General features: G+C 38.4%; 1 protein-coding gene across 1 annotated transcript in view; it reads left to right on the plus strand.

The window, feature by feature from the left end:
- The window catches only part of LOC104274358 (kelch-like protein 4), a 40,301-nt gene extending 33,662 nt beyond the window's left edge, over positions 1 to 6,639 (plus strand). The window contains 4 exon segments of the mRNA XM_009869964.1: positions 979 to 1,141; positions 3,978 to 4,190; positions 5,709 to 5,880; positions 6,520 to 6,639. Coding sequence (XP_009868266.1) covers positions 979 to 1,141; positions 3,978 to 4,190; positions 5,709 to 5,880; positions 6,520 to 6,579 — 608 coding nt within the window. The 3' untranslated portion in view covers positions 6,580 to 6,639.
- Positions 6,640 to 11,202: the final 4,563 nt, after the last annotated feature.

Below are 11,202 nucleotides of genomic sequence, written 5' to 3' on the forward strand. Positions count from 1 at the left end.
GAAATAGATAAATAATTCTCACTGAAGTCGTTACAAATACCAACTGCAGGGCCATCATTCTACCCAACAAGTAGGTCACAGTGGTAAAATCAATTGCCCAAAGTCAGGCTTCTCTCTGTGCATCAGCCTGGTTTGCAAAGCTGCTGTACACTTATAGCTCTTATTAGCTTCAGCGTGATTTTGTGGAGAGTTAGCACTTTTGAAAAAATCAGGCCATGTATATTTAGGCCTGAAAAGACAGATTTAGAAAACTTTTAAGCAGCCACATTTGAACATTTTGCCTTACCTAACAAAGGAGGCACACAGCAGCAGCGGCTCCCCAAAGTGAAGGCACCAAAGCCCTTCTCTTTGGAGAAGGACAACGGCACAGGATACATCCACACAGAGCTTCGCAGTGCCGCAGTGCCAGCCAAGTTTGCTCTCCTGTGCCCCAAGGGCAGCAGATACAAGCCAGCTCTTATCCAGAAGTGCGCTCTCCTTACAGACATTAAAACGTTACGGTACTTTAGCTAGCAAGGGCAGCCAGCTACCCAGCTTCACGCTGGCAGAACTACAGAGCTTCAGCTGGCTCAGAGTAAAGATAGGTGGACGATTTGGCCATATTTTTCATTGCCTGGCTCAACCTCTGCCTTTCTTTAAAAGAATAGCATTGTTTTTGCATCTAGGGGCTCAAATTTGTTTCAGAACAAGGTCAACAGAAGTGGAAGAGATGAAAGTCCATGAGGAGAACATCAGAACTAAAGCAGCTTTCCTCTAATCTTTTGGCAAAAGATAACGCTCACTCAAAAAAACCCCACTGTATATGAAGTATTTTGTTTATCTCTGCTTATTCTGCCAAATGACAAGTCAGCTTTGAGATAGTTTAATACCAGCTGAAATTGCTTATCTGCATACAGGGAATTACACTATGAAGTTAATATACCATTGGTCACTGAAATTATTAGATACTGTAATTTGTCCCTAATTCTATCTTTTAAGGAGTAGCAATGCTTGAAGGACCAATGTATGCTGTTGGTGGCCATGATGGATGGAGTTACCTCAATACTGTAGAAAGATGGGACCCGCAAGCACGGCAGTGGAATTACGTTGCTAGCATGTCAACCCCTAGAAGCACCGTAGGGGTTGCAGCGTTAAATAGCAAGTATGTCAACAGGAAAAACTCTCTTTGGTTTTTCATTTGCTTCCTTCCTTTGAAATACTGTTTCTTAAATTTTCTTTTCAATCTCGTAGTACTTAATAGCCTTAAGAAAACAAAGGGAAAATAAGAAGCACAGGAACAAGAAAGGAAGGCTTTTCCTCTGCTGTGTGGTAAATTGTTTTCAAACTTGCAGTCATGTTTTAAACATATTTAATCTCTTTTAAGTTATAGCTCTTTGAAAACATTACTACATGCCTATCAGAATTTGACCTAGAATATAGCTTATGGGGATATAAGATATAAGCTACTTTAAAAACATATTCCAAGTTTTTGTTAACAATTTAAAATCACTCTGTCTAAGGAAGCTCTATTTGAAAGAATGTGTACAGAAACAAGGTCATTCCTCTGTCATTTTATGCCTCCTGCATGCCTCTACAACTTTAATATACAAGTCCATAGTCAAGTATGATATTTAAAAGGTTAAAGGTATATAGTGTGTTCAGTGAAAGGAAGAAAAACTTAATCATTAGGTATGGAATAAACAGCCTTCTACAAGTCTCTGTCCTACCCAGATTTATTCTGCCCTTCATCTGCGGCTTAAATACACTGAGATCACGTGTTCACTGTACATTGCTTTTCCCAAGAAGATTTTCAAAACTTAAAACATCCTCTTAGGACACTAAAGCCACTCAAGCACTTTTACATGTGAACAGACCCATGCATGAATCTACTCTGCAACCCGTAATGAATAACATGTTACACCTTGTTGTACGTTCCTCTTTGAAAGTAGTTACATTTCAGCATGAGGAAAAACAATTCATAAATTAATGCCTATGAGAATTCACTTTTCCTTCTTCAGCAACGTAGCCTGGTGCTGGAAATACAAAAGCCTTGTAAAAGGCCCCAGGTTATGTTGGAGAGCATGGCTCCAGCCAGCCTTCCTTCTGATTTCAACCTGGGGAAAGCTCTTAGCAATGACCCCTTCTAGGGGCCACGATATTACAGTTGCAGCAGACAGCAGCTTTTCTCCTGAAACTTAATCACTGGCTTCCCTACTTCTTAAATTCTAGAGAAAGAGCAGGCTGAAGAGCAGAAAGAGATATTTGCAAATGCAAAACTTCATGAACAAGTCAGGGTCCTGCTTTCAAACATGATGTGGTTTTAATCGTTAACTCAAAACTCCAGGAGAAGCAGCAAAGCCTGTCCAAGTCCCTGCTGTATGTCAGAGGAAATGTTCTCAGCATAAACTTCACCAGAATCTCCTGTTGGTACCTTCCACAGCAGCATGCAGGAAACCACTTTGTCAAAGAGGAAATCCAGCCTGATCCTGACTCTGTTCTCAATCACTCATTATACAAGCTGTCTCCAGCCTGGCTTAAATCACGTCTGTTAGTCTAGTGATGTAATTTCTGGCATACCAAGGGATGCTGAGATCAAATGTCCATCACTCAGTGCTACTGCTGTGGTCTAACCAGGCAGAATGCTTCTCCTTTTCCTGTTTCCCTTAGTCCCACCATATTCTTTTCTATTCAACCCCACCAAAAAAAACCTTCACGTTTCTGTGCAGCAACATTTTTTTTGTGTCTAAGATATGGTCTATTGAAAACATCAGTCAATAATCGTATATTTATTCTTTTCTTAGAGAATGGGAAACACTACCCTGTTTCTAGACATGTTAGGGAAAACAAAAAATCCCGACCAATCTGTTTGTATATACAGTGATTTCCTCTCTCTGTGAAAGCTGTGTAAACAAGTAGTCTGCCTCTAACGGCATAATGTGAAGAGAAAACAAATCAAATCCTCAAGTTTTTTATGGGTCAGGCAACAAACTGTACAACTGAACTCAGGTCTGTCTTCCATTCATCAACGTAAGAAGAGGAAGAAATTTTGTATTATACTAACAGCAATCAAGATTTTTTAAAGTTTAATTGTACATCAGAGCAGCCTAAAAAACATTCTCCAGTCACTGGAGAAAAACAGGTAATTCTCAAGCAAAATTCATCTGCGCTGTTTTAGGTGACTTTGGACAAGTTCACGTGTTCTCTAGGTCTCTAACTGAGCTAAGTCATTTCAATTTCATGGCAGTAATAGCCAGGATTTGAAAGGCACCTGAACAACTGGCACACTCAACATCTGAACAGCTATTACATCCAGTATCATAGTCTAGCAACATCTAGGTTAGCTTAAAATACAAAAGAAATTCAGGCTCTGTAAAATTCCTTCACAAAAAGCTGCTAACTCCTCTTCCTAATGTAGATTTCTACTGTTTATTGTTACATGTTTTCCCAATGTCAGATAGTTTAAATCTGGCTGAACAGACAAGACAATATACCTGTATAGTAACTTCTGTCCAGAAGATTTTCTTAAATAGAAACGTTGAGGCAAATATATTTAATATATTTCTGACATATGTTTCCAATATACAATGACGATATTAAAACTCCTTTACATGTTAAAAGTATAGGAAGAATTCTCAATGCAATACTAAGATGTCAAATACTCCATAAGCTTGTCATAGGGAATACTACCCATATGTTTCGAACACATGCAGCATCTTTCAATTAAATTCCATCTATAGCTCAGGTTTAAAGATGCCAAGGTACATTTTTAAGCTTAATTTTCATATGTGACTGCTTGCAAATCTATATTACAAATGTAGACTATAACTTCCTTTACATAGCATGCAAACTCCTCCATGTGAAGAAGGTTCCAGAGCACAGCTGTCAGATAGGAAATAATGGGCATGAAGGTAATTTTAAGGTGTTCTAAACAAAGTTAACTATTAAAAGAAAAGACTAAAGACTGAAATTGTTTGCCTTCTTGTGGGTAATTATCCCAGACTGTATGCTGTTGGCGGACGAGACGGGAGCTCCTGCTTAAAATCAATGGAATGTTTCGATCCACACACAAACAAGTGGAGTATATGTGCTTCCATGTCCAAGAGAAGAGGTGGGGTCGGTGTTGCAACGTACAATGGCTTTTTGTATGCTGTGGGAGGTCACGATGCACCTGCTTCCAATCACTGCTCTCGACTTTCCGATTGTGTAGAAAGGTAAGGGATTTTTCTTTTTTTTCTTTTATTGTCTTTTGTACGTTCCAGGAAGGAAATGTGAAATAATTTATAGCAGCAAGGGAAATCTCTTCACAATTGCAATGTCATATTTGTAAAACATATTATGCTTTTAAAAATAATATTTTGAGCAGAATAACCAATTTCTAATGCTCTTGTGGTAACTAAACAATTAACCCTCTGAAGCAAATTTGTGCCAGCTGCCCTTTCTCTTTGAGGTGTCCCCGGAGGCAGGTAAAGACAAGGAGTAAGACAAATTCAATACATGGCCTTTCTATTTCTAAAGGGCCAAAACCCAGGTTTGGGCTACTTGTCTCCAATCGTAAGAACTAAATATTTTTCAATTGTCTGAAAATAATTTGGCCGATATTGATCAAAAGGTTAAAAATGTAACAAATATCACATACTCAAGGCAGTCATCACTACGTAAGTATTTTCTGCTGGAGGAGACTGATAGAAAGAGAGTTGTTTCCATAAGAAATAATGTTGCTATAGGAACTTGGGCTAAAACGTACACTAAGGGTCTGATTTAGCAAGTAAAAAAACCCCCAACATTCACCAAAGCAAACTATTTTAGCTTGAATTCACATGTTAAACCTAAATAGCGCATTAATACATTGTCCTGATGGTTCTGGTAGCACAAAGCTGTAAGCAATGAAATCCCGGCTTCATATCCACTTCTTAACATAATTACCTTTTTAACTGAAAATACTGTTTATCTGATCCTTATTTAACCCTGTTTTTGTATTCTCCACCGATGAGCATTCCAGTGGCATGTGGCACAACGTGGGAGGACAGGAGAAGGGAATGTAATGAGTCAGGACAACTCCTCTGGCTGTTTAATGGGTATTCGTTGACACTCTTGTGTCATTTGGGGACAATAAAGGAAAACTGAGCGAGTATCCAGCTCCCTGTTGTGAATAACAAGGGCTGAGTTTCGGTCCCAGTTAGACGGTGTGAAGCTGGAACTACCTTGGAATTCACTTGAATTTATATTGGAAACCAACTGAGTACATATTGGGAAAAAAGTAAATAGTGATGTAAAATACAGCTACGCATTTTTCATTACAAACTCTTACCAACTAGAGGAGATGTTTAACTTCTTTTGCACTCAAGTTTTCTGAAAATGTTAGTTCTGACAAGAAAAAGAAAGCAAAATTCTTCGTGGAGGAAAAAAGAATATGTTGAAATTAATCGAGTTGAGACAATTGATGGCCACACCACCATTCCCTTAAGTCTCATTTACGTTTAAAATGTATCAGTTGTTTGACCTGATAGAAATGAAGAAGCTGTAATCAAAATGTGAAAATACGCAATTTTTTCATGTGCTCAAAGGCCCCTCTAGTGGCTAAATTGAATATTAAATCACTCATAACTTTATATTAGTTCATGGTGTAAACTGAACTACAGTACAGGAGAAAATGAGCAAATATCAGTAACTTAAACGTGAAATGTGTCTCTACAATGCGTTTTTCTAAATTTGATCATAAAACATCCTAGGTATGATCCTAAAACAGATGCTTGGACAACAGTGGCCCCCTTGAGCGTACCTCGGGATGCTGTTGGAATTTGTCCTCTAGGGGACAGATTATATGCTGTCGGGGGCTACGACGGCCACACGTACCTGGATACTGTGGAGTCCTACGATGCTCAGAATAACGAGTGGACAGAGGTAACAGGAATAATTGTCTAATAAATAACAGGAATCCTTCCTGCGGATAGGAAGAATTGTATCTGAATAACTGCCAATATTACCTTGCAAAATTTCCACTGTTTTTTGTGAAAACAGTACATTAGGATGCGGTAATACTCTAGCTGGGCTTGTTACAGAAAATACCATTTGCCCCTCCTGTGAAATACCTGCATAAATTTTTTCAGACTAAAGGCTGGAGACAGTGCATGGGCTGCACAAAAAATTTTATTCTTGAGGTGGCCACTGTTAGAGCTGCTGTGGGCTCGTCAGCTGCGACCACTGCTGGGGGCACTTGGAAGTTTTCAGATTTATCCTCATTGAGACAATGAGGAAAATTTGAAAATGTCAAGACCCTTTTGTAGCTACACAGTCCTTGGTTTTGGAACAAAAAAGTTAAGAGCAACAGTGGCCCACATCCCTCTAACTCTCAGCAGCTGCTAAAGCCTTTTCCCAAAAAGCCAAAACTGTCGGTTTAGAGCCCTGGTTAAACTGAACTTTTTTTAAGCAATACAAATAGCTTTGCTTTTAATCTGCAAGTAATTTCTTCTAGTTCTATCCATAGCAGTCTACTAAAAATGTTTTCTCCTACTTTTCCTTTTTCCCCACCCACTTTTTTAGGAAGTTCCTGTCAATATTGGAAGGGCTGGAGCATGTGTTGTTGTTGTGAAGTTGCCCTGAGGACTATAAGTATTGTGAAGCTAAAAACTGAGTGGAGTTTCACGAAGACTGAGTCAGGAAGACAAGAAGCTTTTCCAGAAAGCAGTACAGACTATACATATCTTAGCAATTCTCCATTACAGAAAATACTTATCTCTGAGCCACATTACAGAAAATAACTATCTCTGAGCCATTAAGCTATAAGAGCACAAAAGCATCTTCCTGCACTAAACAAAAAAAAAAAAATCAAAGAATTTTGCAGAAGTGAATTGTTCTACTATGTCTAATATATCAATATTCAATAATATGTTTAAATGGTTCAGGTTTGTTAAAAAAGTGTATCTGTTATTTATAAAATGCAGTAGTAAAGTGATAAACGGGTGTATAAGACTTCAAAAACATTTTCTTTTCTATGTTGGCAGCAATGTTAATGTTTATAAAAAAAGCTTTTGTATTTTAAGCAAATGAAAATGAGTAAGAGAGAGATACCTTCAGAGAACTGCACGGAAGAAAATACTTGTCCAGAAATATCACTGTCAACAGAATATTCTCTGCATAACTTCATTTCTATATTCAGAAATTAAATTACTAAATGAGCTTTAAAGACAAGCATAGAATTTGGTTGCTGTTCAACCTCCAGCGTTGCTAGTACTGAGACGGAATATTCATTTTTAGCAGCACATTAAACTGAAGAGTGCAAGTTAGGAAATAGTAGAGGCTAAGGTGTCTTTATATTATGAAGTATGTGCCATCAGAAAGAAATCTATTTTGTCAAACAAACAATGCTAATGTAATTTGCAATCATTTTCACAGTGCATAGATCCGTGATATTTTATTGCTGATCAGCGTGTCAGGTTACTCATGGATTTCTCTTTGCCCACCAGCCAGCTCTCAGTGTGCATTAAACTAATTCGACTGTTCTTGGGATCATCACCATGCACTAAATCTTAGAACAATCGTGTAATTACATTCCTTGAATATAACTCCCAAAATGAAATTTTTATATCATATTGATATGACAGTCTTTGACCTCAGCTGAAGATTACCAGCTTTCTCTCGTGTGCAGTAGAAACATGGTAAGCAAAAGCCTCCACATCCACTGTGTAACATTATATACCATTTACACAAGCATGTTTATGTTTCATTTGAAACTAAGGGAATGCTAAGAATCAAGAATAAACGGGAAAAGAATCACCTGAAAACAGCACATAATATTCCACATGCATGATATTTTCTTTTTGTGTGCCAATTTCTAACGAAGGTTTTGATTTGTTTCACATAAATTTATTTTTTTTATGGAGTTTCAAATGCCGAAAGTGTATTTTAGAAAAAGAATGTATGTAAGATATTCTATGATGTAAAGCACAATATTTGGGCAGTATCTAGTGTCTGTTACGTTGTTGTTTTGCCAGCAGAGATGAAAATTCTCTGAACGTGTAGACTAACTTTACTGATAAATACTGTGTTTTCAGAATTCAGCAATATGCTATTTTAAAAAATTTGTAGTATTAATACTATAAAATGGTTCTAAAGATGAAGTCTCATAAGCATATTTATAAATAGAAAAACATTTTTAACTTTAAAATATCAGTTATGTTTATATATAGCATGCTATGCTCAAATAAAGTTTACTTTCTCTGCTAAGGAAATTTAAACTGTATTTTAACAACTTCGTGGGTTTTATTTCACACGTTACCAAGAACAGAAAACACAGAAGTATCAATCTCATTTTCATACTCTAAAAGAACAAGAGATCCAACCCTGGTGTTCTTACTGCATCTGGTCCACATCAACTCAAGTCTACCTTCCTTGCAGCACTTCTTTTTAAAGTTGGTCTTTTTTCTTTCTTTGAATCAAAAAAGTTGCCAATGCTGGGATGTTGGGGCGCCCTTTCCGTACAAGGGGCTCACCTGAGCTGATTGCCTGCAGAGAATGGAAGCACAGTACATTTTTAGATGACTTCTTCAAGGGCCATTACGTGAGGCTGCCCTATAAGAGAAACTTTTCAGTCTATCGGCTCAGAACTACCTTCATCTCATTGGGAATCTGTAGATCCACACAGAAATCTCTTGCCAGCTTTGTGGGCCAGGAAAGAGTATTTCATCATAATGACAGAATCCTAGACTGGCCTAGGCTGGAAGGGACCTTAGAGATCATCTAGTCCAATCTCCCTGTCATGGGCAGGGATGCCACCTCTCGACTAGACCAGGCAACACATGGGGACCGAGCGGGAATTGAACCCGTGACCTCGGTGTTGTCATTGTTGTCAGCACCGTGCTCAAACCGCTGAGCCAACACTCATCCTTTATTTTTGTGGAAGAAAAAAGGCAACTCATAAAACCTTTCTACCAACACAAAACATCACAAGGAAATGGGGAACAAACTGTAAGCGAGCTAGTGGGTCATGGGTTAGAGAATTCATGTCAGAGAAGGAAGGTATTTTTACTTCCCACCACATCAATAATCTGGAGCAAATGCAAGAGGGCTTACCACCAAGCCTGACAGGGAATCTGCATTGTAGGACACATGTGAAAGTGCAGTAGACATTAATTTTTTTTCTCTCTCTCTCCTGTGTCCTACAGGGAACCTGTGTGACCACCTACCTACAACATCCTTTTGCAGCAAAACCCAGAATCATTCAGGTTGGAAAAGACCTCTAAGATCATCTAGTCCAACTGTCTACCCAGCACTACCATGACCACTAGACCATGTCCCGAAGTGCCAGGTCTACACGTTTTTTGAACACTTCCACAGATGGCAACTCCACCATTTCCCTGGGCAGTCTGGTCCAACGTCTCACCACTCTTTCAGTAAATAAATTTCTCTTAATAGCCAATCTAAATGTTACCATTACCAAATGTTAGTAAGGATAGAAAAACAAAGACTTGAGCACAGGAGAGGTCAGCTTAGAAGAACAGAAACCGTGGGTGGGTACCTTAACACAAGCATGCAGGAGCAGTGTGTGAAGGCGACGCGGCTTGCAAATGTTACAACTGTAGAGATGACATAGCCCCTGCCTTTGTCTCCTCCTTCAGCTTACAAATTTTAATACATACTTTACCAGTAAACAAGGCATGAGACACCTTGGAAAAACACCTAGGTATAAACAATCCCTTTAAACACATCTTTAAATATACCACCATTCCCATAGTTTAATAAAGTCTCAAAATGCGTATTAGAAGGAAATTAGACTTTCCGCATTTTTTTACTGTTTTTCAAAGACATTGTGTTGTGAGGTTTGCTTATTTAAGCAAATAGCGCAAGAAAGAAAAAAATTAGTATCCTGTTATCTTGCAGCATGGAGTTACAGATATCAGTTTGGTAAATTTGGTAGCTTTTCCTACCATGAACCACAACCACGAATATCTGCATGTGTGTGTTATGTGATGAGACAGTCTATTAATTTCCACGCTGAGGTAACTTGCACACTTTCTAAATTTAAAGTTTAAGGTCATGTTATGTTACAAATATAAATATGGGTAAGGGGAAATGGGAAAAGACAGGAAAGGTATGAACAGAGAAAAGTCAGAGAGCAATCTGAATGTGACCTTCTAAATTAAAGCCGTTGGCTTGGGGAAAAATGGATTTAAAAGCCACATGTGGAGAACTAATTCTGCATACCCTTCTCCTTGAGTAAAAACTCAAGCATCAATCTCTGTCTGAAGACCTGGTACTGAGAGGCCCACTATTAAGGTGCCATGGAAGCAGAAGTGATGAAGGATCTGTTTCTTTACAAGGTATCATTTACGTGCAACCGTACAGCTTGAGCAGAGGCTGCAGTCCTGTTTGGAGGTGTTGATCTGAAAGTTCATTTCAACTTGTAAAGAATAAGAGCAATATTACACACTCACATACTGAATTCATTTCAGTATAAACTGGTTTAGGGTGAAATGATGACAAGAATTACCATGAGTTTAAAATCTTAAATGCTAGAAAGCATCCAAATAAAATTTGGGCAGATACTTGAATTTAAGCAATAAAATGGCACAACTTAATTTCTAGAGAAAACAGTTCCTCAGTGGTTTTAGTACTAAAGTTTGTTGTTTGGGTTTGGTTTTTTTTCTTCCATATTATTTGTAGAGCAGTGAAAAATCCCGTGAAAGGAAACTAAAAATTTGCAAAAGGAATCTTAACAATTTGCAAAAGGAATCTTAACAATTTGCAAAAGGAAATCAGGCACCTAAGAGAAAGATAGAAGAAATGCAAACCACAGAGAATTTGGAGGTGGCTAGACATTATTAGGTGAGGGGAAATGCTAGAGAGGTTCTCTGATGAAGCATCAGCCCTTCACTTTTCCTCTGTCTCTCTGAACACGAGTAGGTGCAAGAGTTATGTAGCATCTCTGCTTATTCGGTACCCTGACTGAACAGCTGGCTTGCTTGCCAAGTGTGGGAGGGAGCCATCCTCTCTGATCTCTGACCTTGTACTGCTCCATCCTTTTTAGCATGATTCTTGCTGGCAGAATTATTATTATTGGTGCTATTCCCTTTTTTTTTGCCCAAATCATTGTGTTTTCTTTCTTTTTAAGCCCTTAAACCACCTTCTCTCTCTTTGGACTGGGTGATAAGCACTACAGGAACTGGGCCAGTAGCTGTATTTTATATAATATAATGTGTGGGAAGCAGGGATACACCTTGCCATGTG

Source organism: Apaloderma vittatum, unplaced genomic scaffold, assembly GCF_000703405.1.
Source record: "Apaloderma vittatum isolate BGI_N311 unplaced genomic scaffold, ASM70340v1 scaffold5345, whole genome shotgun sequence".
NCBI classification, from domain to species: Eukaryota; Metazoa; Chordata; class Aves; order Trogoniformes; family Trogonidae; genus Apaloderma; species Apaloderma vittatum.